Here is a 27500-nt window from a genome sequence, read left to right on the forward strand (position 1 = left end):
GTGTATTACCCCTGCGGAAGCGCTGTGCGTGAGCATTGGGACATCACTGGAGGCGGCGGCAAACAGAGATGTGTGTGTGTGTGTGTGTGTGTGTGTGTGCGAGTGTGTGTGTGTGTTACCCCTGCGGAGGCGCTGTGCGTGAGCGTCGGGACATCACTGGAGGCGGCGGCAAACAGAGACAGCGGGTCGGTTCCGTCCAGGAGGGAGCTGAGCGGGTCGGCCGCCGCCGTGGAGGAGGACGAGGAGGAGGAGGTGGTGGATGAGGTGCTTCCTCTCCGAGCGTTACGCCGAGACTTGGACTCTGTCACCTGAGGTTCACACACACACACACACACACACACACACACACACGAGCATCATGACCCACTCCACATACGTAGAAATCTCCCCTGACCCGACCCTGACCAGCTCTGATAATCACATCACTAATAACACTCTAATCTCACAATCACTAATAATACCAACATGGCACATACTGCATGTATTATGGGTGTACACACACACACGGTCCACCATCCTCTCCATCACTGTCAGGTGACACCCCTCCATTCGGTTCATGTATGGAGCCCCAGACAGCAGTTTGGTTTCAGAATCTGGGAACATGGGTCACTCTCAGCCAGAGAGCTGCAGAGCTGCTGTATTTAACATGATTTCACTTACGGTACTCTCTCTCTCTCTCTCTCTCTCTCTCTCTCTCTCTCACACACACACACACACACACACACACACACACACACACACACACACTCGGCTGCTGTAGGTTGGACGCACCATAATGGGTTTGAGCGGATGGTAGTCACTGATGTCTACCGCCACTGACTCGCACACACACACACACACACACACTCACCATAATGGGCTTGAGCGGATGGTAGTCACTGATGTCCACCGCCACTGACTCGGCACGGCACGCGTTCAGCTCCGCTTCATACTTGCGCACACGCGAGTGCCTGTGGACGGCATAGAGTTACACACCGCACATAAACTCCTCAAAAAAAGTTCGGAGACGTTATTCCGGACGATTATTCCTCCCCTTTAATAATACCAATTGGTATTGTGTTTTATATCGTTGGAAAGCCTGATTAGTCACCTTTACAACGAGGTACAACTTGTAAGGATCGTGCATTCATGGAATGAGCAACACAGCTAATCGTGTGGGTAGCGGCCCAAGAAAATGTGCCAAAATCCCCTGCAATATTCTTCTGTGGTTATTCAGTTTTGAGTTGCTTGGTGGATTGGATGATTGCACTCTCCCACAGTAATAAGGAAAAAACAACACATATTGGCCATTTTGACACTTTATTAATTTTACACTGTCAGGGACCTCAGTAGCGTGTGGAAGATCCATACGCAGCCACAACAGCTTGGCACCTCCTCCTCATGCTGGTCACCAGCCTGGTCACACACTGCTGTGGGATGGCATCCCATTCCTCAACCAGGATTTGTCGCAAGTCAGCCAACATGGTTGCGTTGGTCACTCTGATACGTACAGCACGCCCAAGCTGATCCCAGAAGTATTCAATTGGGTTGAGGTCTGAACCCATGGCAGGCCATTCCATCCTCTCCACTCCCAAATTCTGGAGGTATTCTGTGATGATCCTGCCTCTGTGGGGGCGAGCAATGTCATCCTGGAGGATGGAGTTAGGTCCCAGATTCTGGAGATATGGGATCGCCACTGGCTCCAGAATCTCATTCCGATATCTCACTGCATTGAGATTGCCTTCAATGATGACGAGTTCTGTTTTGCCTGTGACAGAGATAGCGCCCCACACCATGACACTGCCCCCATTGAAAGGGGTCACGCGATCTATGCAGCAATCTGCATAGCGTTCTCCACGCCGTCTCCATACTTTGATCCTGCCATCCAGCTTCCGCAGACAGAACCTTGATTCATCACTGAACATGACGTTGCCCCACATTCTTAGGTTCCACTGTCGGTGCTGTCGACACCAGCGCAAACAGGCCTGACGGTGAAGGGCAGTCATTGCAGGCAACCTGGCAGCCTTATAACACACCTGTGACTGGCATACACCTGCCAGCACTTGAAGCTCAAAAACGAGAGTGAATACCAACAGAAGAATATTGCAGGGGATTTTGGCACATTTTTTTGGGCCGCTACCCACACAGTCAGCTGTGTTGCTCATTCCATGAATGCACGATCCTTACAAGTTGCACCTCGTTGTAAAGGTGACTAATCAGGCTTTCCAACGATATACAATACAATACCAATTGGTATTATTAAAGGGGAGGAATAATCGACCGAAAAAACGTTTCCGAACTTTTTGGAGGAGTTTACATCAGCAAGCTGTTGATTCACACTCAACCATACATACACACTTCAGACTGGGTCCACAGAGGGTCCACTTTACCTACCAGGCGTCTTGTTTACATAAGTCTGCATGTAAAGTATACAACAAGCAACCGATGCTTCGTGCGATGCATTCATTGCCTTTTGTTACAAACTGTTCAACGCCGGCTAGAACCGTTTAATATTACAGCATCGGCCTGATGAGAGCAAATTCCTCTCCATTATCAAGCAAACTGACATTGCAGCTAGCAGACAGCTAAAAACAGACCAAATACCAGGCTTCGCCGTGTTGCATAGACACTCTTGAAGCTAAACGTTTTGTCATATAAAGTTAGTTCCATTATATAATAATAGCACAAACAGAAAAAAAAAACATTAGAAAGAGAGCAAAATCTTACCACAGAACAGCAGCCATTATTCGTCATGTGACCACTTCCTTTTCCGTGAGTGTTTATTTCGAGATTAAAACTACATCGCCCATAATGCAACACCAGCTTGAACAGGATGTCAGGGTGGTTCACAAGGGGATGAAGTATGTGCGGCAAGTGTAACCAGGGGACGGCCACAGTATTCTCCTGATATCTGAGTAACCCGGTACAATGACTTAAAAAGTTAAAGACGGTAACGGGACCCCAACATATCCTCTGTCTCGGATGGGTGAGTGAATGTGAGGAAAGGCGCCGATCCTCCTAACTAACTTGTACAACCACCATCCTCACCTGCGCTTCATTCATCTGCATCAGCCTGACCCGCTAACATTTGCGGACAATATCCAGTAACTTAACCCGATCTAACAGTCGAGCTATCACCTGAGATAGCGGTATGTCTGGGTAGTCTGCCCAGACGCCTTCCTGACAGACTCCCGCTCCAGGTATTCCCAGATTGGCACTTGTATTAGCTGATTAGCTATCCTTCAGTGATGACTACAGTCACGCTTACTACCATAACTCAATTTCAAATCATCGGAGAGCTGTCTCTGCTTCCTACGGTGCGCTTTGGTGTTTGCAACATACCCCAGACATGATCTGTTGTTTGGCCATGCCACTGTGTGTGTGTGTGTGTGTGTGTGTGTGTGTGGGCACATCAGCCGTGTAGGTTGGTGGACAGACAGACAGGGAGCGACTCGTTCCAAGAGCTCAATGGATTTTAAGTGTCCTTTTAAATTATAAAACTTAATATCAATCCATAAACGAGACGATACCGCTCAAGACGTTTCTGCCAGAATGCAGCCGACTCAGTTACGCGCTCAGGCGTGTCCTCTCCGTGGTCCGCTCAGCTGCCACCCGATCTGAAGGAGCAGACTAGTATGGAGAGGCAGGATATGACCACTAACCTTTATACCCAGGCATGCTATTACATTTAGTCGAGTGTACCTTCAGTCCCGGACAGTAATCCACTGTACTGTACTTTAAAGAAGGAAGAAGGGAGAAGGAGTGACGTTATTATCAAGCAGTGGTGGCATATTAGAAGGCTTTGCCCTGGTTTATGCTCCGCCGTGTGTGTGTGTGTGCCTCCACACAAGGTCCCATGTCACTGCTGAGGGAAAGAAGGTAAGGAGATGTCACCAAGCAGAGGCAGATTAATAGAGTAGAGGTCCTCATAGAGATGCCTCTCCTCTTTCTACCAGACCCACACTGACTGTGGTGTGTGTGTGTGTGTGTGTGTGTGTGTGTGTGTGTTGTGGAGATATAGTCATGGCTGTATGAGGTAAATATTCCCCTCCTCAGTGGTCTGTTATAGGCAGTGAAACTTTCTTCACAGTCCAGCAGCTGTTAGAAAAGTAGAGACTTGACCTTACTTGACCTTACTGTGTGTGTGTGTGTGTGTGTGTGTATGTGTCGGTAGGCTTTTTAAGTAGTAATGTTTCTGGGCTAAAACTAGTGGACATTTAGTAAGGCTAAATATAGCTTAGCGCACAACTTCGGCCTACAGTTGTGCTCCATTGCCCTGCGAACAGCTCTGTGTGGAAACATATGCAAACACAAACACAAACACACACACACACACACACACCACAGTCAGTAAACAAACATATGCAAACACCCGCCCTTGCAACTCTTGCACATGTGTTTTAGGGGGAGGGGCTTTGGGTATATACACCCTGATGGAGGGAGCATTTCTGATTGGCTGTTAAGTTTGAGAGCTGAAATGTCTAATGTGGTACACAAACACACACACACACACGTGGTGGTATCAGTGAAAGTAGCAGACGGTATTCGAGGTGAGGGTATCCAGTATCCTCCGTTGGCTTCTGTCCTCACAGCTAACCACATGCTGTGCTGTAACCTAGACACCAGCCGGCAGCGTGCCGCGTCTGGGCCGTGCCAGCGCCGCGTCGGGCACCGTGCCAAGCGTTATCTGCGGAGGGATCTCCACGGCGATCTCTTACATGTGTTCTGTTACGGCAGCCCCAGCACAGCCCAGTCCTGCGTGCGTTTCCCTTCTCCATCAGATGATGGAAGCCCACTGATGTCCACCGCCACTGACTCTCTCTCTCTCTCTCACACACACACACACCGGCCTGGTGTCACCGCAGACATGACACCCCACGGGGGTCCTCCATGCCATGTTCTTCCGTCTGATGAGTGGCGCTGCGTGTGTGAGGAGTCTGATTGGTTCCCGCGGGGCTGTCGTTGCGGCGACCCAGCCTGGTTAAGAATGCATGAGAGTCCATCTATGAACAAGGTTTCCCCTTATCGCTGAAACTCTACCCCGACTTCCAAGTAGTGCTGGGAGATTGGGTGTGTGTGAGAGTGTGTGTGTGTGTGAGTGTGAGTGTGCGTTTGTGTGAGAGTGTGTGTGTGTGTGAGAGAGTATGTGTGTGTGCTGGGGGATTGGGTGTGTGTGTGTGTGTGAGAGAGAGAGAGTGTGTGTGTGTGTGTGAGTGTGCGTGTGTGAGAGATTATGTGTGTGTGCTGGGGGATTGGGTGTGTGTGTGTGTGTGTGAGAGAGAGTGTGTACATTTCCTATTATATTTTAAATCATACCTGAAAGTAACATTTCATAAAAATATATAGAAATACATCATTACTACAAAATATTAAATGGACAGATTATACTATGTGGCCTATACTGCATTTACTTGAGTTAGACACTATGCAAGCGCTAGATAAAAATGGAAAATTAGGGACCGGGTCAGTGACAAATAAGGGTTGGCAAGATGCCAATTCAAAAATATGTTTTAAACCTGTTAAAACAACATGCCCAAAGACTGTTAGAATGTATATTTTGCATTTCTGTTGGTTTCATAGTATTTGATACGACATTTCTACCATTTTTTACCAAATACTGAACTAATGGCCCTATATATTGTCAAATGGTGTAACCAAAAAAACATTACTAGTATTTAATATTGCATCCTCCTAGATTTTATGTAAGTGTAGTCATGAAAACAAGTAATTGATTTTCAAATATCACATGACATTTTTTTTATTATATTTATTTAAAAAATTTAGATTAAATGGATTTTTTATTGTACTGAGCAAGACAGTATGTTGTATGTTGTAAAGTTTTCTGCCTATTCCTTCACCAGTTGGGTAAAAATGGTTTAAAAACACATTATTACAGTGTAGTAGAATACTTAAGTATCATCCATATTAACTTTTTTTTTACAATATGAGATTTTTGTGAAAAATACTGGTTACGCCAATCGACACTAATCGGTTACACCAAATGACCATACTGCTTCTACAGCCAAAGAGCAAGCAATTGACACAGAAAAACAAATAAATAGTCATCAAGGTCAAATGAATAAGATGTTTTAATATATTCTCATGTTATTTTTCATATTACATTAAAAACATTAACCAAAACAATGAAGAAACAGGATCAAACTGATTTCAGTTGATGCAATTCTCTGAGGAGGGCCGTCATCCGCTGACGGATTTAGTGATGGAGTCAGATTCAGCATGTGTGTACTACCTTTCCTGTCTTTTGGCCAGGTAATTTGCCCTTGCAGCAGGGTCTGCATTGACTGAATGCTTACCAGATATGAGGCATACCAGTCTATGGCGATCCACTTATTCTTTGGTTGAAAGTCGCATCTGTTAGGGGACAAGAGGATAGAAAGCTTATTGTTTGCATTTAAATTATGTCCAGACCTATATCAAAATTCTGTCTACTTACATACAATATATTATAGAAATGTGAATTTAAATGAATGAATGAATGAATGAATGAATAATTAATTTAATAAATACAACTAAACATACAAACAAATTAATCTATCAATAAACTTCATGGAAAATTCACATTTCAACCTGCTGTTTATATTGAACAGTAAGAGTCACTATTTCAACTATAAAAAAATATTATAATCAGCATCACAAATAAAGCTTTTGGCCCTAAATTGGTCAAATTGGCCTCAAACAGGAAGATGTCAAATGGTGTAACCGGTTACACCATTTGACATTTCAATTTAAAACCAAAATCTGCAGGCATTATTGAGGATGACTATGTCAACACTTAACCTTGGTGTGAATATTTAAAAACATATTTTACATTTAATATAATCACTTTGATTATTATGGTTTATTTATATTTTGACTGAGGTCATACCATTTGACATGTAACCTAAACATGCCTGACCATGGCTTAAAAACGCTTAATTATGTCAAATTTCAGAGAGAGTACTAACCTTGACATGTAGCAGTTAGGTTCTTCAGGGGTCCTTCTCTGTGACATGATCTTCTGGCACAATATTTACAAAATGGCTCCTAAAATGCGGTTACACCACTTGACATTTCAAGAGGTTGACTTGGCAGACATGATTCCCCATAATAATTAAAATAATCCGAACAATGATGTTTCATTACTATTATTAAGTATTAAAAAGTACTTGTGCAAGATTATGCCAAAGTATATCAGAGGACATTTTGAAGAGAATTTCACATTTTTTTTAGCAAGTTTATTACTTGGTACTACGTTTTTATGGTTACACCATATTGACAATTTTACCATTATTCTCTTAATATTCTCACAAAAATGGATAAAACCAGAACTTTTAGATTTTGGTCTTGAAGAAAATTATGTTTGAAAGTGATTTGATAGATTATTCTCAAATGTTAACACTTTTAAATGAATTTCATCCTCATGTTCACAAAAAAATGAGCGTCACGTCTTTGACCCGACCCCTGCTGGAGGGTTGTAATAGCTATGTTGTTTACGCTATGTAGCTATGTTGTTTATGACAGTGTTTATGGCAAATATCAGGTTATATAAGGAAATGAACAAGAATTATGTGCATGTTCTTACTTCATTAGTCTGTTTCTCATTACCGAAACACTGAGTCTCTCCACCGCAACAGGCCATTATTTGTTGGGGTGGGTGATAATGGTGTTTCGGAGGATGAGTGACCTTGACCTTTTTTGCTAACTGTGGAAGCACCATGAAGGCTAGCTTAACTTGACCTCACTATATATATTAAGACCATAAGAAGTTATATAATAATCAAAAATTAAAAAAAAAAAAAAACATTTAAAAGCTCAAAACTTTACATATCGGTAATGAGAACTAAAACGTTGTGTAGGTACTATGACAGACAAACTTTTAACTTTTTTTCTGGAGAGAAAAAATAACAACTGCTTACCTGGTAGCCATCTTGAGTGTCACAGTCAATACTGTCCCTTCCAACAAAATTCCTTGAAAATGTTAGTTCCTTGTGGACTTGAACAATGATTGAAAATTGTTGCGGAGGATGGGAAAATCGGTCTTGGACACATTTATTTTCTTTATTATTTTCACTACTTTTATCAATTATTAACAAATGTCAAATACCTCTTCACTGTACCTGATTGGAGCATAACATTCACTGAAACTTTTTCTTTTAAATACATTTTAATTAATAATATTTGCATCTCAAAGAATCAAAATTCAGTGATGACATGTTGCGGTAATGAGAAATTTACCCTTAAATGTGAAAAAAATTACAAAATATATATTTGTGATGTTCAGATGAAAACATGTGCTAAATAGACCATGGAAAGATGTTTATAGATGTGTCATTCTTATTTTGATTGCATATACTTTGGTCATCAAAATGCTTCATGACACCTCATATGTCTGATCTCGCGAGAATCACCCGTGTGTGTGTGTGTGTGTGTGTGTGTGTGTGTGTGTGTGTGTGTGTGTGTGTGTGTGTGTGTGTGTGTGTGTGTGTGTGTGTGTGTGTGTGTGTGTGTGTGTGTGTGTGTGTGTGTAAGAATGTGTGTGCTGGGGGATTGGGTGTGTGTGTGTGTGAGAGAGAGAGAGTGTGTGTGTGTGTGTGTGTGTGTGTGTGTGTGTGTGTGAGAGAGTGTCTGATCTCGCGAGAATCACCCGTGTGTGTGTGTGTGTGTATGAGAGTGTGTGTGTATGTGTGTGTGTAAGAATGTGTGTGCTGGGGGATTGGGTGTGTGTGTGTGTGAGAGAGAGAGTGTGTGTGTGTGTGTGTGTGAGAGTGTGTGTGTGTGTAAGAATGTGTGTGCTGGGGGATTGGGTGTGTGAGAGTGAGAGTGTGTGTGTGTGTGTGTGAGAGAGTGTGTGTGTGTGTGTGCTGGGGGATTGGGTGACCCCTCGGGTCCCTTTGAAGAAGCCCTCTCCTGGGTCACTTACGCCCTGGCTCCTTCTCAACCCCCTGGAGCCTAGTGGAAAGAGTATTACTCATGAAACATTCATGCATTCACAGATCCTTTGTGTGGTGTGTGTGTGTGTGTGTGTGTGTGTGTGTGTGTGTGTTGGGGGTTGTGAGTGAACAGCAGTAGGTGTGTGTGGAGCAGTAGGGTTGATCTATCTCTCCATACTATACTGGACATGAGCAGACGCAGTGAGTGACCTGTGTATGTGTGTGTGTGTGTCTGTATATGATTTGTCGTTTTGTGTATGGAGATGGTTTTGGGGTTGTGTGTTATTTGTTGTTTTGTGTATGGAGATGGTTTTGGGATGATGTGTGTGTGTGTGTGTGTGTGTGTGTGTGATTTGTTGTTTTGTGTACGGAGATGGTTTTGGGATGATGTGTGTGTGTGTGTGTGTGTGTGTGTGTGTGTGTGTGTGTGTGTGATTTGTTGTTTTGTGTATGGAGATGGTTTTGGGATGATGTGTGTGTGCGTGTGTGTTTTGTCGTATGGAGGTGCATTTGGGGTGCCTATATCTGCTCATGTTAATGTGAGACTCGTGAATGACACGTGAACTGCACAGTTATAAACGTATGGGTCTCTGATGTCATCATGGCAGTTATAAGCGTATGGGTCTCTGATGTCATCATGGCAGTTATAAGCGTATGGGTCTCTGATGTCATCATGGCAGTTATAAGCGTATGGGTCTCTGATGTCATCATGGCAGTTATAAGCGTATGGGTCTCTGATGTCATCATGGCAGTTATAAACGTATGGGTCTCTGATGTCATCGTGGCAGTTCTAAACGTATGGGTCTCTGATGTCATCATGGCAGTTCTAAACGTATGGGTCTCTGATGTCATCATGGCAGTTCTAAATGTATGGGTCTCTGATGTCATCATGGCAGTTCTAAACGTATGGGTCTCTGAACAAAGGCACACACACACGTCCAAGAACAAACCGCATGCACGCACACACACTCCGCAGGTGTGTGTCATTTGTTATTGTAGCTGTATAACGTCAGCAATGTGCGTGCGTGCGGTTTGTTCTTATACATTGTGTTTACGGAATTGTGTTTATAAGAGGTTGAGGGTGTTGTTTCGGGGGGGTGTATGACCATGAGGTGTGTGACGGCTGTCTGACGGACTGTTATGGTCTCTTGATAACACTTGGCATAGGGATTTAAAGTGGGGTATACCAGTTTAAGAGTGTGTGTGTGTGTGTGTGTGTGATGCAGAGCTGGCGGTGGTTGCTTGATTGCTGATGTGTGTGTGTGTGACAGGAGGTGCGACGCGGAGCTGGCGGTGGCTGGTCGCCCGAATGATGCGTGTGTTGCTGCGCTGGAGTCGGCTCTGCTGCGGGGGTGGGGGGCGTGGCCCGCTGGGCCGCAGGCTCCGCCTCCTGTGGAGCTATTGGCGGGTGGTGCTGAAGTCGCTCTACTTCAACTCCCTGTGTAACTCCGACTCCATGCTGGACGCCGTCTTCGAGCCCATCTACTGGCTGGTGGACAACCTCACGCGCTGGTTTGGAGTGGTGAGTGCAGGGAACCAGGCCCCCAACGGACTACACTTCCCAGAATACACTTACTAACTTGTTGAATTATCATAATACTAAGCTATAGTTTTTAGGACTACAACTCCCAGAATGCCATTCATTCTGAGCAGCTAAAGTGTTTCATCTGATCAGACTTTATGTAGCCAGTTTCCAGATTGTGCTGTTTGTCACAGGTTCTCACCATAGGCTCGTCCTGTGTGTGTGTCTGTGTGTGTGTGTCTGTGTGTGTGTGTGGTTGTCTGTGTGTCTGTGTCTGTGTGTGTGTGTGTTCCCCCTCTCCTCAGGTGTTTGTGTGTCTGGTGGTTGCCCTGACCTGCTCCGTGGTGGTCATCGTGTACCTGTGTGTGTTGCCCGTGATCCTGAACACCTACCCGCTCCACCGGGTCCTCGGCCACCTCTGCTACGGCCACTGGAACCTCATCATGGTGGCGTTCCACTACTACAAGGCCACCAGCACCTCACCAGGGCACCCTCCACAGGTGAGAACACACACACACACACACACACACACACACACACACACACACCCTCCACAGGTGAGAACACACACACACACACCACACTGTTAGGTGAAAATTCACCCTTGTTACTTCAGGACTCCGGAGTTGCATATAAGTATATTTATTAGACAAACAACAACAAATTGCAATCGGGCTCACTCACAGCACAAAGCTGAAAGTGAAGCAATATTAAACACATCGCACAAGGTTTATATAGACAGAAGTTTAGCGTTCAGCAGGGATAACCACGTGGTGGATCTCTGACGTCCGAGGCTCCCTATATTGCAAGGATGGCAGTTTTGCACAAGGTCGGAAGAAGCCTCGGGTCTAAACATGCTCTTGTGCATATGCAGACTAAGTGGCACCTAATAATCTAAGTTACACACACGCAGAAACACAGAAAAGCCATGTTCCTGCTTACATAAGTACATGATTCATACAAGGTAATTAATAATACAATTAATAATCTGCCCCGCCCCAGGAGAGGAGAGACATGCCCACTGTGACCATGTGTAAGAAGTGCATCGTCCCGAAGCCAGCGCGCACACACCACTGCAGCATCTGCAACAGGTCTATACACACACACACACACACACACACACACACACAGACACACACACACTCACCACTGCAGCATCTGTAACAGGTCTACACACACACACACACACACACACCACTGCAGCATCTGCAACAGGTCTATACACACTCTCACACACACACACACACACACTCACCACTGCAGCATCTGCAACAGGTCTATACACACACACACACACACACACACACACACACACACACACACACACACACACACACACACACTCACCACTGCAGCAGGTCTATACACACACACACGCACACACACACGCACGCACACACACACCACTGCAGCATCTGCAACAGGTCTATACACACACACACACACACACACACAACACACACCTCTTTCTGTCCCCCAGAGGTCTCATGAAAGGCTAACTCATCCTCTGTTTCATTACAGATGTATTCTGAAGATGGACCACCACTGCCGTATCCTTTCAGCACCACGCACTGCTGTTGGTTATTTAACATAACCCACAGCAGTCTTGTTACAGGAATGCATTATGTGAAATAACCCACAGCAGTCTTGTTACAGGAATGCATTATTTCACATAATGCATTCCTGTAACAACACCGCTGTGGGTTATTTAACATAACGCATTCCTGTAACAAGACTGAAAAATCCATCTGGAGATGATTTAAGGGCAGGTAAAGGCAGAGTGTAGCTCTGGGCAGATGGTTAAGGATGTGGGACGTGTCAGTCCTGAGATGTTCAGCTGGTTGCTATGTGGTCTTTAGATGTTCAGCTGGTTGCTATGTAGTCTTTAGATGTTCAGCTGGTTGCTATGTAGTCTTTAGATGTTCAGCTGGTTGCTATGTAGTCTTTAGATGTTCAGCTGGTTGCTATGTAGTCTTTAGATGATCAGCTGGTTGCTATGTAGTCTTTAGACGATCAGCTGGTTGCTATGTGGTCTTTAAATGTTCAGCTGGTTGCTATGTAGTCTTTAGATGTTCAGCTGGTTGCTATGTAGTCTTTAGACGTTCAGCTGGTTGCTATGTAGTCTTTAGATGATCAGCTGGTTGCTATGTAGTCTTTAGATGATCAGCTGGTTGCTGAGGTTTTTCCTTGACTCTCCCCCCCTCAGCTTGGCTGAATAACTGCGTCGGCCATTTTAACCATCGCTACTTCTTCTGTTTCTGCTTGTACATGACACTGGGGTGTGTGTACTGCAGCATCAGCTCCATGGACATGTTCATTGAGGCATACAATGCCGTCGAGGTGAGTGTGTGTGTGTGTGTGTGTGTGTGTGTGTGTGTGTGTGTTTCTGTTTGTACATGATGACACTGGGAGTGTCTTGGATTGGAGCATCCACTCAGAAGTGGTGTGTGTGTGTGTGTGTGTGTGTGTGTGTGTGTGTGTGTGTGTGTGTGTGTGTGTGTGTGTGTGTGTGTGTGTGTGTGTGTGTGTGTGTGTGTGTGTGTGTGAGTGAGAGCAACAGTGAGTATATGAGACTGCAGGCACGTGACTGAAGGTGTGTGTGTGTGTTCCGACTAGTTTTATATCAGGTTTATAGTGACTGATATAACTTCGACCTGATGTGTGTGTGTGTGTGTGTGTGTGTATGTCCTTCGACCTGATGTATGTCCTTTCCCGTAGTCGTACAGGAGTTTGGACCTTCAGTTGCCAGGAGACAAGGTGACGGGGGCGGGGCTTCTCTATAGTCTCCTCCCCCCAGGATACATGCAGGTAATACAGATAGCTGCAAAGCACCCTGGGATACGGTCTTCCATGTTAAGAGCCAGCTAGTAGTGCAAAGCACCCTGGGATACGGTCTTCCATGTTAATCTAGTAGTGCCCGTAGTGTTCCGTGTGTGTGCGTGTGTGTGTGTGTGATGGTGACCCCTCCTCTGGTTGGACACCAGCCTGTAGAGCAGCCAGCCTGTAGTGTGTGTGTGTGTGTGTGTGTGTGTGTGTGTGTGTGTGTGTGTGGTGTGTGTGACGACTCCTCTGGTTGGACACCAGCCTATAGTGCCCCATAGTGCAAGGCCTCGTCTGTGTGAGTGTGTGCCAGAGTGTGTTAGTGTGTGTGAGTGTGTTAGTGTGTGAGAGTGTGTAAGTGTGTGCCAGAGTGTGTAAGTGTGTGCCAGAGTCTGTAAGTGTGCGGCAAAGTGTGTGAAAGTGTGTGTGTGTAAGTGTGCGCCAGAGTGTGTGTAAGTGTGTGTAAGTGTGTGAAAGTGTGTGTGTAAGTGTGTGAAAGTGTGTGAAAGTGTGTGAGTGTGAGTGAGATCTCTGGAGCTGTGTGAAGTCCCCTCCTGCTTCAAACGCTCCACCATCATCCCGGTTCCCAAGAAATCCTCCATCACTGGGCTGAATGACTACAGGCCCGTCGCCCTGACGTCTGTGGTCATGAAATCCTTGCCTACAGAGCAAACAGGTCAGTGGATGATGCAGTCAACATGGGGCTGCACTACATCCTGCAACACCTCGACTCCCCAGGGACCTATGCAAGGATGCTGTTCGTGGACTTCAGCTCGGCGTTCAACACCATCATTCCAGAAGTCCTCCTCACCAAACTCACCCAGCTCACTGTGCCTGCCTCCACCTGTCAGTGGATCACAAACTTCCTAATAGACAGGAAGCAGCAGGTGAGGCTGGGTGAAACAACATCCAGCACCCGGTCAGTCAGCACTGGTGCACCTCAGGGATGCGTGCTCTCCCCACTGCTCTTCTCCCTCTACACAAACGACTGCACCTCAGGAGACCCATCTGTTAAACTCCTAAAATTTGCAGACGACACATCAGTCCATCGGCCTCATCCGTGATGATGATGAGTCTGCATATAGGCGGGAAGTTGAACAGCTGGTCCTGTGGTGCGGTCGCAACAACCTAGAGCTGAACACGCTTAAAACCGTGGAGATGACAGTGGACTTCAGGAGGAGCCCCCCAGCACGGCCCCCCCTCATCATACAACAACAGTACTGTGTTGGCTGTGGAATCCTTCAGGTTTCTGGGATCCACAATCTCCCGGAATCTGAAGTGGGAACCCAACATCAACACCCATCATCAAGAAGGCCCAGCAGAGGATGTACTTCCTGCGCCAGCTTAGGAAGTACAACCTGCCTCAGGATCTGCTGATCATGTTCTACACCGCAGTCATAGAGTCTGTTTCTGTGCACTTCAATCACAGTCTGGTTTGGATCGGCCACCAAAACTGGACAAGAACAGACTCCAACGGACAGTCAGGTCTGCAGAAAAGATCATCGGTGGCCAACCTGCCCACCATCCAAGACCTGTAACACCTCCAGAAGTCAGGAAACGGGCAGGAAAAATCACTGCAGACCCCTCACATCCCGGACACAAATTATTCAAACTCCTCCCCTCTGGTAGACGCTACAGATCACTGTTCGCAAAAACCTCCAGACACAAAAAACTGTTTCTTCCCCCTCGCCGTCTCACTACTGAACAACTAACCCACTGTAAGCATATATATTTATATTTATATATTTATCCTGCACTTCTCCGCACTCTCCACTTCTTCTTTGCACTACTGTTGTGCAACATTTCACAGCTACTGTATATAGCCATTCCGCCTTGTACATACTTTCTTAAACTCCTTAGTCCATTGCACTGTTGCACTGTTTGTTTGTTTGTATTGTATTGTATTGTATTGTGTTGTATATTTTGTGTAAGCACACTGAGAGTCACTTTACCAAGTCAAATTCCTTGTTTGTGCAAACTTACTTGGCCATTAAAACCTGATTCTGATTCTGAGTGTGTAAGTGTGTGTGTAAGTGTGTGCCAGAGTGTGTAAGTGTGTGCGAGTGTGTCTAAGTGTTTGCTAGAGAGGTGACCTGATGTGATGTTTCCCTCTCTCTCTCTCTCTCTCTCTCTCTCCATCCAGAGTTCCTACCAGACTGCGGCTCCTCAGTACACTTTCAGAGAGAGACTCTTCCACAAGAGCATCATCTACCTCTGGGTCCTCACCAGGTGGGAAGACCCCCCCCCACACTCACACACACACACATACTCACTCGCTCACACTCACACACACACACACACACATAGAGACTCTTCCACAAGAGCATCATCTACCTCTGGGTCCTCACCAGGTGGGAGACCCCCCCCCCCCACACACACACACACACAACACACACACACTCTCACACACACACATAGAGACTCTTCCACAAGAGCATCATCTACCTCTGGGTCCTCACCAGGTGGGAGACCCCACACACACACTCACACACACACACACACACACACACTCACACTCACACACACATAGAGACTCTTCCACAAGCCGACACACATACATCATATGCACACACGTTTCATGATACTGAAAACTATAAGATTGTTGAAAGTGAAAGTGTGTGTGTGTGTGTGTGTGTGTGTGTGTGTGTGTGTGTGTGTGTGTGTGTGTGTGTGTGCAGCTCTGTGGCGTTGGCTCTAAGCGCCCTCACCCTGTGGCATTCTATCCTGATCCTGCGGGGGGAGACGAGTGTGGAGCGCCACATCAACCGCAAGGAGGCCCAGCGCATCAAGCAGCAGGGCAAGGTGGGCGCCGCACGGCATCATGGGACACGGCAGGCACTACCGCACGGCATCATGGGACACGACAGGCTCTACCGCACGGCCTTATGGGATAGATCGGGCATTACCGTACAGGATCATGGGATAGAATGGGGAATACCGCATAGGATCGTGGGATAGATCGGGCATTACCGCAAGGCCTCATGGGATAGATCGGGCATTACCGCACAGGATGTTTAATTCAGTTAATCATATATCGACTCCAACATTTAGGTATTTGATAAAGTATGGTGTGTGCTTGGCTCTTACAAGAAGTCAGTCTTTAGAAGTTCCGTCTGTAACTGAAGTTCCGTCGCTAACTGATGTCTTTAGAAGTTCCGTCTGACGGGGTTTCTTAGGCCGACACTCTTCTAGACAAAGACCACGAGGCGAATCAAAGGTTTCTGGAGGTGTATTTCAAGGTGCTCCTGCAGGGAGTCAAAACCAACATCAAGTAGAGGCAGGCAAAGACTAAAGATGCACCACAGTGTTACAGGTTAAATACCAGTCAATCATGGGAGGATACCTTGGGGGTGATAGGTCAACATTGGGGAAGGTTCTACAGGTCAAGGTTGGGAAGGGGAGGTGAGTGGGAGGGGATTTTCTTATGGAGGAACACCCACAGGCCCAAAATGGTGGACAATGTGTATTCCTCCACCTGGGGCAGGGGGATGTCTGCTGGGGCCTTTAAACAAAGGTGTACTAAGACTATCAATAGACATGGCACACACACACACACAAACACAGGAGAACATGCCTGCAATGCAATGTAAGTCTATAAATTAATGGCAATATCAATTTCCATCACGTCTCTAACTGAAGTTCCGTCTCTAACTGATGTCTTTAGAAGTTCCGTCTCTAACTGATGTCTTTGCGTCCTCAGTCAGTAGAAGTTCCGTCTCTAACTGATGTCTTTGCGTCTCTAACTGATGTTCCGTCTCTAACTGATGTCTTTAGAAGTCCCGTCTGTAACTGATCTCTTTCCGTCCTCAGGTGTTCAGAAACCCGTACCACTTTGGACGAGTGAGCAACTTTAAAGTCCTGTTTGGCGTGGAGAAAAGGAGGTTGGTTAGGAAACTAAATAAATCTAACTTTCCAACAGTCTAAAAGAGAATCTATGTCTAGAGTCTACTGCTAGGGTTGCCATAGCGACACCTTGGGTTGGCTCTGTCGATGTGGAGAAATAAGGGACGCCTGCCTCCCCCCTGGTTTGAAGTTCAAAAGTCGTTTGGATTTGTAATACTGATTAGTTTGACACAAACAAGACTGAAACATCCCAAACTAAAGAAAAGCATCAGGGACTGCAAGCATTCCCCATACACCCTATGCTATAGATATAGATATATATACTATATAGACAGACATACTCGCCATGCTATAGATATCTGAAGATTCTGGCTGTCCGTGCGCTTATTACGCATGGCCAGTACTGGGGAGTATCGGAATGCATGTTACAGTGTCATATAGAGAATACAAAATATGGTTGTGTGTGTGTGAGATAAATAAGTTTAAAGTGTGCAAGTGTGTGTAACTCTTGTCCTCTCTCTCCGTCTCAGCCACTGGGTGACCAGAGTTCTGTTGCCCTCCTCTCACCCCCCCCACGGAGACGGCCTCACGTGGGACGCCCCTCGCCACAGGACTGACCCCATGGCCATCTGACCCCCACTCCCCCCCCACCCACCCACCCACGGCCATGCAGCAGCCAGTGGACACCAGCATCGCCCCCTAGAGGACTTCAAGGGCATTGCAGCCAACTGACCCCGAGGACTTGATGGCCCACACAGGCTTCAGACCTAACATGGGAGTCTGTACTCTGGCCAGAGTTACGCACAAAACCTTTTCTGGGAGAACTTGCATATTTCTATTTTCTACTAACAAACTAAGTGTGTCTTACGTGTTTTAGACAGTGTGAGTGTGTGTGTCTCGTAGATTGTGCCGAGTTCTGAGACGTTCTTGGTGCCAAAGAGGAGGCCCTGCTAAAGCCCTAGTCTCTGGTGCCCTGCTGAGGCCCTAGTCTCTGGGTCTGAGGCCCTTGTCTCTGGGGCTGAGGCCCTTGTCTCTGGGGCTGAGGCCTCCCAGCTGTGCAGCTCAGGAACTGCTTTAACTTCACTTACTGGAAGCTGTCACCATAGGAACAGCACCGGCCCAGTCCTGAAGGACACGTCATGGAGGCGCTGTTTCAGCTCGTCTTAAAGGAGGTTTCAGAGGCAGTCAGGGGGCGGCCCCTTCTTACCTGAGCCAACATGGAGGCGCTGTTTCAGTCTCTCAAGTCGTCACTGGATGAACAGCACTCAGTCCAATCATCAATGAGCCAAGATGGAGGAGCCCTTCAGTCTCTCAAGTCGTCACTGGATGAACAGCACTCAGTCCGATCATCAATGAGCCAAGATGGAGGATCTGGGTTTTAACAAACTCATTCTATTCCATTCATGCTGTTTTTTCTGTTATCGAGTGGACGGCTGGTTCTGAACATACAGGGTTCTATGGGACCAGAACCGACCGCACCAGCACCCGTCTCAACGCCGAACAACTGAGATGTGGCATCAGTCTAACCAATGAGAGGTCTGGGATGTGGCATTAGTCTAACCAATGAGAGGTCTGAGATTCTAACCAATGAGAGGTCTGAGATTCTAACCAATGAGAGGTCTGAGATGTGGCATCAGTCTAACCAATGAAAGGGCTGAGATGTGGCATCAGTCTAACCAATGAGAAGTCTGAGATGTGGCCTCAGTCTAACCAATGAAAGGTCTGAGATTCTAACCAATGAGAGGTCTGAGATGTGGCATCAGTCTAACCAATGAAAGGTCTGCGTCTCCGCATGCTCTCTGTACTGAGGACCCTAATGGATGTTGTGTACTTCACTGACATTTGATCGGTTGCTATTGGTTACGCATCACACGTTGCCCAGCAACTCAAAACTGATGCACCTTAAACGGACATTCACCGCGCGCGGCACATACGATTATTAATCTAATGACTTTATCTGAGTAGAACTCATCACCGAGGATCATGACCATGTAATGATGACCTCCTGTCGACCTGTGTGTGTGTGTGTGTGTGTGTGTGTGTGTGTGTGTGTGTGTGTGTGTAAGCCTAGCCCAGGCTCCAGGTCACCTACCGCATTCCATTTATTAAATATCAATTAATCAGCAACACTAATTAGGCCTGCCTGTCAGCGTGACTGAGCCCAGGATCACATAGCAGCTGTGGCGGTGCCGGGCCACATCTGGATCACGTCCGGGCCAGAGGCGGCCGGGTCCAGGGAGGAGGCAGATGGGGCCGACACAAGGGCAACTGGCGAGACCCATGGAAACGGAGGTTGCCATGTCGACAGGAACCCATGTGAGCCGAGCTCCACCCTGACTTCCTGTTTATAACTCAGTTTATAACTTCCTGTTTATAACTCAGTTTTTTCTCTTTATTTGATGTGTTTATTTTTACGGATTATGTCACTGAAGTGCGTACTGATGAACTGTTGAAGACGCCACTACTCCTACAGCTGAAGATCATGTTCCACCAAGAAAGCACTCAGTCTTAATCATACAAAATGTTTTAATGACTGCTTCACTTACTGACATTTAAATATGGTCCATTACAACATGTTTTTGTATTTGCTGTGTTACTGAGAGGATGGTTACCATGATTCCAAATGAACATCTATTCCAATACTAATGTGTGTGTGTGTGTGTGTGTGTGTGTGTGTGTGTGTGTGTGTGTGTGTGTGTGTGTGTGTGTGTATGGGTATGTGTGTGTGTGTGTGTGTGTCTCCTTCTTCCTTGACTGATATTAGACATGTTTCGGTCGGTGGGCGGGGCAGGTTTCAGTACACCTTTCACCTCGCAGCCCACTGACCAATCAGCACAGAGATGGGTCAAAAGCCCAGGGTTAGCAGTGTGAGCTCACTTCCTGTTTCTCAGTGGGCGTGGTCTCCAGGCAGGAGTTGCCAAGGCAGCAGTGCTTGACTGTTGTGCGTGTTTTGGGTCAGAAGCAGAAAACAGGAAAAGGCAAAAATGGGGGGTCGACTGTACATAAACTTGTCTCCACATCTCTCTCCTCCTCTTCGTCTCTCTCCTCCTCTTCCTCCTCATCGTCTCTCACACCCCGGCTCACCTTCCTGGGCTTCCTAGCAGGAACCTGAAAACGACACACACACACACACACACACACACACACACACACACACACACACAAACAAACAGTGTGACTACTGTAAAGAACTTCAGAGAAGTGCTAAACTGTATGTAGTGGGTGTGTTCTTATCTATGTCATTCCACTCCAGTTTCTTGTTAAGCCATCTTAACCAGGAGGGGTGTATTGTGTGTGGCTGGTGGGAGAGATTACACTGTGTGTGTGTGTTTGTGTTTGGAGGGAGAACTTATACAGTATGTGTGTGTGTTTGGGGGGAGAGCTTATACAGTATGTGTGTTTAGGGGGAGAGCTTATACAGTCTGTCTGTGTGTGTGTGTGGGGATGTGGATAACAAGAACATGGGCACCATTTCATTCTTCTCTGTCTAATCAGTCATGACAAGAGAAGAGGTGTGTTCGGTGGTAGTGGGGTGTGTGTGTGTGTGGTGGTCGTGGGGAGCGCTAACAGTATGTGTGTGTGTGTGTGTGTGTTTGGTGGTCGTGGGGAGCGCTAACAGTGTGTGTGTGTGTAGAATCCATGGCTATGTGTAAGGCTCACTGAAGGGATTTCCTGAAACACAGGCCCCATTCATAGTGCCGTCAAAGAGTGTGTGTGTGTGTGTGTGTGTGTGTGTGTGTGTGTGTCTGTGCTGCCAGACAGAGCAAGCCTGTGTGTTGTGTGTGTGCACGTGTGTGTGTGTGTGTGTGTGTGTCTGTGCTGCCAGACAGAGCAAGCCTGTGTGTGGACGTGTGTGTGTGTGTGTCCATGCAGTCAGTGGGAGTAAGAGATCTCTCTCACATGACGAGACAATCCGTGTGGCCATGTGACGACGGGGAGGGGCACAGATGGAGACAGAGAGAGAGACACTCACTACTCCCCTCTGGTGACCCCTGCTTCATAACCTGTGTGTGTGTGTGTGTGTGATACTCCCATCTGGTGACCCCTGCTTCATAACCTGTGTGTGTGTGTGTGTGTGTGTGTGTGTGTGTGTGTGTGTGATACTCCCATCTGGTGACTCCTGCTTCATAACCTGTGTGTGTGTGTGTGTGTGTGTGTGTGTGTGTGTGTGTGTGTGTGTGTGTGTGTTACTCCCATCTGGTGACCCCTGCTTCATAACCTGTGTGTGTGTGTGTGTGAGACTCCCATCTGGTGACCCCTGCTTCATAACCTGTGTGTGTGTGTGTGTGTGTGTGTGTGTGTGTGTGTGTGTGTGTGTGTGTGTGAAACTCACCACTCCCCTCGGGCGAGTACTGCCTCCTTCCTGACCAGTCTCTTCTTGTCATCCAGCGGAGCTGCCAGAGCTCGGAGCACACGCGCTCGGAATGGCAGCAACTAACACACACACACACAAACACACACACACACACACACACACCCACCCACAAGCTTTACCCCCTGATTCAATGAGCGTGTAACTGAATAGGCTGTTGATTTGGGGAACAACATTAAAAAAAGCGTCCAAGTAAGTTGAGTAAGACTAAGCGGTTTCTTAATGAGGACTATTGTAATTTCCGGACTATAAGCCGCTACTTTTTTCCCACGCATTGAACCTCGCGGCTTAAACAATGACGCAGCTAATTTATGGATTATGATACCTGTGACTGTATACGGTGGCTTTGTGGAGCTAGGATGCTAGCATAGATGCAGCCGCATGGATGCTTAGCTCCACGCGATTTCTCAGTATCTCTCAATAACTTAACTAATGTCAAAATAACCACAGTCTACCGGCGTAGACAGAACACAACTCAAAACACTTTAGAAAATAAAATAAAAGTTTACAACAATACAAATCCAGTCTTCAAGTTCTTTAGCTCACTGGGATCAAACTAGCGTCTGTCTTCAATCTAACGTTCTACCTGAACAGGAAGAACTACCTTATTTCTGATTGACTCTTGCAACTGTGCTCTCTTAAAGCGACAGTGCACTTATCGTAACTGGCAAATAAAATAATATGCATCACTATTGTATTACTTTTGATATTCATTTTAGCCTGTGTAAAGTTCATTTGTTTCAATGTACCGGTAGGCACCTGCGGCTTATAGACATGTGCGGTTTATTTATGTTAAAAATAATGATTTTTTTTTAAAATTCAGTGGGTGAGGCTTATATTCAGGTGCGCTCAATAGTCCGGAAATTACGGTAGTTGTGGTTGAGTAAGTCTAGTGCAGTGAGTTACAGTTCATGTCCAATGCTACAGCATCTGATCTACGGCTGAAAGTTTCTGATTGGCTGAGTGAGGTGCCTGTCTGTCTGCCCAGCCAATCAGGGTTTGGTTCATACCATGTGATCAGGCAGGCGGGAGAGGGAGTGGACACAGCGCAGGGAGGTTATGCGCACTTTCTGTGGAGGGACACACACACACACACAAAATATTTGTATGCGGTTCAACTCCATGTGATTGATTTCTCTGAGCAAAGGGTAGAAGTGAGAGAGATGAGGTATACTTGTGGTGTGTGTGTGTGTGTGTGTACCATAGCACGGCTGGTGGTGAGTGTGAGTACTCGTGGGATGAGCGACTCCAGCTGATTGGTCAGGGCTGAGGGGGGGTCGAGCAGCACGGGCTGCAGGCAGGACAGGGTGGAGAGCTGAACCCCAACATCTGGACAAGACAACGCCTCCAGGAACAGTGGCAGCAGCTGAGAACACACACACACACACACACACTCATTACAGCACCACAACATCTGGACACGCCAACGCCTCCAGGAACAGTGGCAGCAGCTGAGAACACACACACATTACAGCACCCCAACATCTGGACACAACAACGCCTCTAGGAACAGTGGCAGCAGCTGAGAACACACACACACACACACACACACACACACACACACACTCATTACAGCACCCCAACATCTGGACACGACAATGCCTCCAGAAACAGTGGCAGCAGCTGAGAACACACACACACACACTCATTACAGCACCCCAACGCCTCTAGGAACAGTGGCAGCAGCTGAGAACACACACACACACACACAAACTCATTCATTCATTCATTCCAGGACACCAACAAGAACGGGGAGGACACACACACACACACACACTAGGAAAATGCCACCATGGAACAGGGGTTGGAGCTGAGGGCATATACACACAGAGAGCTGTTCTTGGGCCTGTGTGGGACTGTAAAGAGTGTGTGTGTGTGTGTGCTCACCGCAGGGAGCTCGGTCATCTGCACCTCCCTGGGCAGGTTGTTCATGATGTGGGACAGAGCCTTCAGATAGCCAGCCTTCTCTTCTGCAGAAGGGAGACAGGAAGAAAGAGGGAGAGAGAGAGAAGGGGGGGGGGGGAGAGGGGTCAGCAGACTTCCAGCACAGAACAGTGTGTGTGTGTGAGTATCCCTGAGGATCAGTGAGTGAGTGTGTGTGTGTGTGTGTGTGTGTGTGTGTGTGTGTGTGTACCTGGGGGGGCGGAGTTGAAGCCCTGCACCAGTTTGGCGGAGTTCTCCGAGAAGAAGCGCTGGCGGTACATGATGCGCACGTCGGCATGGCAACTGCGGTTGAGCACATCTGACGAGTCGCTCATGAGGAGAGAGAACCCATCAGCCACCAGGGGGCCTAACGCCCTGTCGCTTAGCAACGAGAAGAGCTAAGGAGAGAGGGACAGATGAGTGTGTGTGTGTATATATATATATATATTAGTGCTGTCAAACGATTAAAATATTTAATCGCGATTAATCGCATTTATGTCATAGTTAACTCAAAATGAATCACGATTAATCGCAATTTTTTATCTATTCTAAATGTCCCTTCATTTATTTATTTTTTTCCATCATTTACTTTTTATTTTAATGCCCTTATCAACATGGATAAGTGGATTGGCTTGCTTTATGCAAATGTTTTATTTTATTGAAAACCAACATTGCCAAACAGGGCGGTACAAAATAAAATTATAAAGTGCACATTTCAGGTAAATAAGGACTCAGCCTATAGTGCAGTTAAACCATGGCTTAATATTTTCTTTTTTTCAAGTTTGCTGGGAACATAGCATAGCAGTAAACTTTCCATTCAGAAGCTTTTTATCATCCATTTCGCCGTATCGCGCTCACCATTCACTCAAACCATAACGTTAGCCTACTACCCAGTTTGCAAAGGGCCAAAAATAACGTTAATCTAAAAATCTAAAATTATAATAAATCTCGCGATAAAAAAAATTACGGCGTTAATAGCACGTTTAACTGACAGCACTAATATATAAAAATATATATGTATGAACATGCCATGTAAAAATGTATATATGAAACACTCCTAAAAGTCTGTATTGAATGCTAAAGTGAGGAAATGATGGTACCTTGTCTGTCAGGGTTGTAGAGAGCGGGTGATATCGCAGCAGCAGAGCTTTGGTCACCTGGAGAACATGACAACACACACACACACACACACACACACACACACACACACACACACACACACACACACACACAGAGTCAAAAACACAAACCTCACACATGCACTACGAGTACACACACACACACACACACACACACACACACACACACACACACACACACTACGAGAAAGGAGAGCGAGTGAGTGGGCGCTTACCCAGAGCAGCAGTGTCAGTGCCTGTGTCCGCAGACAGGAGGCGCTATTGTCCAGCTCAACACTGACCCTCTTCATGCTGCGCTCCAGAACTGCATCCAGAGCAGGGCCTTCATATGACACACACACACACACACACACACACACACGTTATGCAAACAACAAATGACATGTGGGGTCTGGATCAGATTTGGATAAGACTGGCACCTGATATGTGTGTGTGTGAAGTGTGTGTGAGTGTGAGTGTGTGTGTGTGTGTCTCACCGTTTGGCCTCTTGTTGATGAGCCCTGCGTAACACTTAGCCGCAAATGTGTGTGTGAAAGAATGTGTGTGTGTACAGCTGACTTCCTCAAGATCCTTCAGCAGCCTGTCGATCTCTGGGATCTCCACCTATCAGAGCATAGGGAAGCGCTTGAGGGCGGGGTCACTGAGATACAGACAGGAAGTGTGTGAGAAGAAGGGGCCGAACTTACACTCCGTGGCAGCGAACACACACTCGCCGTGAGGAGACACACCAGCTGGGACACCTGAGGGGACGGAGTCTAAGGAGAGGGGAGAACACACACTCAGATCACTGAACCTCTCACACACACACACACACACTCAGATCACTGAACCTCTCACACACACACACACACACACACTCAGATCACTGAACCTCTCACACTCAAACACTCACACACACACACACACACACACACACACAAGCTTGGTTTATACTTATGTCGCCGACACTTTTGAAATGGTCGCCGACAGAAAAAATAAAGTGTCGCTCAGGCTGTTGTGTTTATACTTCAGGCGAACAGTCGCCACCTACGTCATAAATGGTGTGGCGCCAACGGCATTTTTCTGCCATTACATTGTTGACTTTTTGAAAATCAACGGCGTGTGCCGTCTATCTAGCTAATCACACTAGCGTGATTAAAGAGTGTCTAATAGTATATATGCGCTTTAACAGGCAAACTTATCTCCATCATGGTAGGTATTATTTGTGGAGGAAGCGATCTATAATAAAAGTAAATGCTTATCTAACATACACAGCCCACTGTTCTGAAATTGTGAGCACAGCAACGTGAATCACTATAGCCCACATGCACATCCCAATTAATTGATTACACAATTATAAACCTATAAATGCACAACCAATTTCACAACCATGAACTAATTCAGAATATTATTATACACACATGGCATTTGCATCGCGATTATAAACGTTTACGTTTTATGATAGCCAACTTTCAGACCAAAAAACTTGCATCATTCTAAATAGCCTATCGTAAAGATACCCTATTAACGCCCCAGCTATAAAAAAAGTGACAAACAGTTAAAAACATTTATAGATCGAAAAATATTTAATCAATCAATCTTACATATTTCAGTAGCGGTGGGTGTCTAGATTAGGACTGGTAACTTGTTTGGATTTCAACTGAAACGTGTTTTCAGTTTTTTCCCGTTGTGTAGACCGACATGCAAAATTAGCTGATACAGGAGGTGGAACCCATTAACAACCTTTCTGTATATATGTCTATGGAAAGCTCTATGACCCTCACAAATTTTCGTTGCGAAATCGAATTTGTTCAGTTCGTTCCATGAGGGTTTGTACACACAGAAATAAATCGCTGTCTAGTACACTAAATAACGCTGTACAACTGCAATTTTTTGCAAACATTCAAGTTAAATACCCCTTTTGGGTAGGAGCGTATGGTGTTTAAAATCCGTTATCCTGGTTGATACAGAAATCAATATTAAGTAACGTTTACCCGCGTGATGCTGTTAATAGGTCTCAGGCGTTAATATGGGCCGTTGCGATAGGTTAATAATAATAATAATAATAGGCCTACATCAAACAAGTCAAACAAAGTTGTGGACCAAGAACTGAACTGCTGCCCAGTATTCCGGCAGCGTGCGGAACCCTTGATTGTAATTGCGTTTGAGACGCGCAATTCTCCTCTCGAGGCGCCTCCACTTTCTCATGTGGAGGACGCAGCTTAAGCGCAGAGACAGGTGTTTGCCCGTCTCCTAATAAAGTTGGTGAAACAAATGCAACATTCGCTGATTAGCCTACCTCTTGTTACCAGCAGGACACACACAACACTATCCAAAATGGCATTGCATTGAATAAATCAGGACTATGATGTGCATAGTGCATGCATGCTTTGTCAGTAGGGGATTTTTCGATTTCTCTCGATTCTCTCTAGAACGATTCTGTCTCGATTCAGAAAAGTTCATAATCGATTTTTTAATAATAATAATAATAAATAAACCTGCTGGTTTTTTTTTTTTTACACATTAATTTTGTGTTGAAATGCAAGCGGCATCGATTATTGCAGACTCTGAGTAGCAAACTCAAATGTTTAAAAAATTGAGATGCATCGATAATCGTTTTATCGGTTTAGAATTGATAATCGGTTTAGAATCGAGAATCGGTTTAGAATCGAATCGTTGACCTCTGAATCGGAATCGAATCGAATCGTGAGGTGTCAAGAGATTCCCACCCCTATTTGTCAGTGCTTAACAAGATCTGCGTACTGTCCTTCGACAATCTGCCGGTGATTTCCTTCGAGTGGTAGGCCTATCCTATATTCAAAACCAGAGTAAGCTAAGTTAACAAATATTGCCTAGGAAAAGTTATATGAATAAAGGCCCGGTGAGCGTCTCCGCTCCGCTGCGCAAACTAAATGCTGCGTGTGTTTTGTGTTACTTAAAATATTTCTAAATTATGCCGGAGCCTGCACTTCCAGCATCCCTGTTGAGGAATG

The 27500-nt window shown here is 46.1% G+C and overlaps 3 protein-coding genes across 6 annotated transcripts in view; 1 reads left to right on the top strand and 2 right to left on the bottom strand.

Moving 5' to 3' along the window:
* Positions 1-2812, bottom strand: part of vps35l (VPS35 endosomal protein sorting factor like) — a 19863-nt gene extending 17051 nt beyond the window's left edge. The window contains exons 1-3 of the mRNA XM_031568895.2: positions 2707-2812; positions 851-950; positions 120-308 (exon numbers count right to left, since the gene is read on the bottom strand). Of these exons, the coding sequence (XP_031424755.1) occupies positions 120-308; positions 851-950; positions 2707-2723 (306 nt within the window). The 5' untranslated portion in view covers positions 2724-2812. The remainder of the gene's footprint in view (positions 1-119; positions 309-850; positions 951-2706) is intronic.
* zdhhc16b (zinc finger DHHC-type palmitoyltransferase 16b) lies at positions 2809-19632 on the top strand. 3 transcript variants are annotated; one of them, XM_031568913.2, is made up of 11 exons: positions 2809-2975; positions 10181-10431; positions 10737-10931; positions 11434-11522; positions 11953-11981; positions 12638-12771; positions 13150-13239; positions 15395-15480; positions 15930-16053; positions 17062-17132; positions 17625-19632. In XM_031568913.2, exons 2-11 carry the CDS (start codon positions 10219-10221, stop codon positions 17725-17727), a joined length of 1134 nt encoding a protein of 377 aa, XP_031424773.1. In that variant the 5' UTR covers positions 2809-2975; positions 10181-10218; the 3' UTR covers positions 17728-19632. The 3 variants fall into 3 exon arrangements, with proteins under 3 accessions (XP_031424773.1, XP_031424763.1, XP_031424781.1); XM_031568903.2 differs by having other exon boundaries at positions 2811-2965; XM_031568921.2 differs by lacking the exon at positions 13150-13239 and having other exon boundaries at positions 2812-2965.
* The window catches only part of mms19 (MMS19 homolog, cytosolic iron-sulfur assembly component), a 22501-nt gene continuing 14603 nt past the window's right edge, over positions 19603-27500 (bottom strand). The window contains exons 22-31 of one of the 2 annotated variants that reach the window (XM_031568877.1): positions 25215-25283; positions 25005-25131; positions 24744-24850; positions 24490-24546; positions 23601-23787; positions 23354-23436; positions 22668-22832; positions 22477-22536; positions 21428-21528; positions 19603-20202 (exon numbers count right to left, since the gene is read on the bottom strand). In XM_031568877.1, coding sequence (XP_031424737.1) covers positions 20175-20202; positions 21428-21528; positions 22477-22536; positions 22668-22832; positions 23354-23436; positions 23601-23787; positions 24490-24546; positions 24744-24850; positions 25005-25131; positions 25215-25283 — 984 coding nt within the window. In that variant the 3' untranslated portion in view covers positions 19603-20174. Of the gene's footprint in view, positions 20203-21427; positions 21529-22476; positions 22537-22667; positions 22833-22955; positions 23153-23353; positions 23437-23600; positions 23788-24489; positions 24547-24743; positions 24851-25004; positions 25132-25214; positions 25284-27500 lie in introns of those variants that run through there. The other variant, XM_031568886.2, reaches the window with a different exon arrangement.

Source organism: Clupea harengus, chromosome 1 (assembly GCF_900700415.2).
Source record: "Clupea harengus chromosome 1, Ch_v2.0.2, whole genome shotgun sequence".
In the NCBI taxonomy this organism is placed as follows: Eukaryota; Metazoa; Chordata; class Actinopteri; order Clupeiformes; family Clupeidae; genus Clupea; species Clupea harengus.

What these genes read in the sequence shown, in the direction of transcription:
- zdhhc16b (XM_031568903.2), top strand. An exon ending in CACTGCAGCATCTGCAACAG is followed by an intron (nt 11,523 to 11,952) that starts GTCTATACACAC and finishes GTTTCATTACAG; the next exon opens with ATGTATTCTGAAGATGGACC. An exon ending in TTTGGCGTGGAGAAAAGGAG is followed by an intron (nt 17,133 to 17,624) that starts GTTGGTTAGGAA and finishes TCTCCGTCTCAG; the next exon opens with CCACTGGGTGACCAGAGTTC.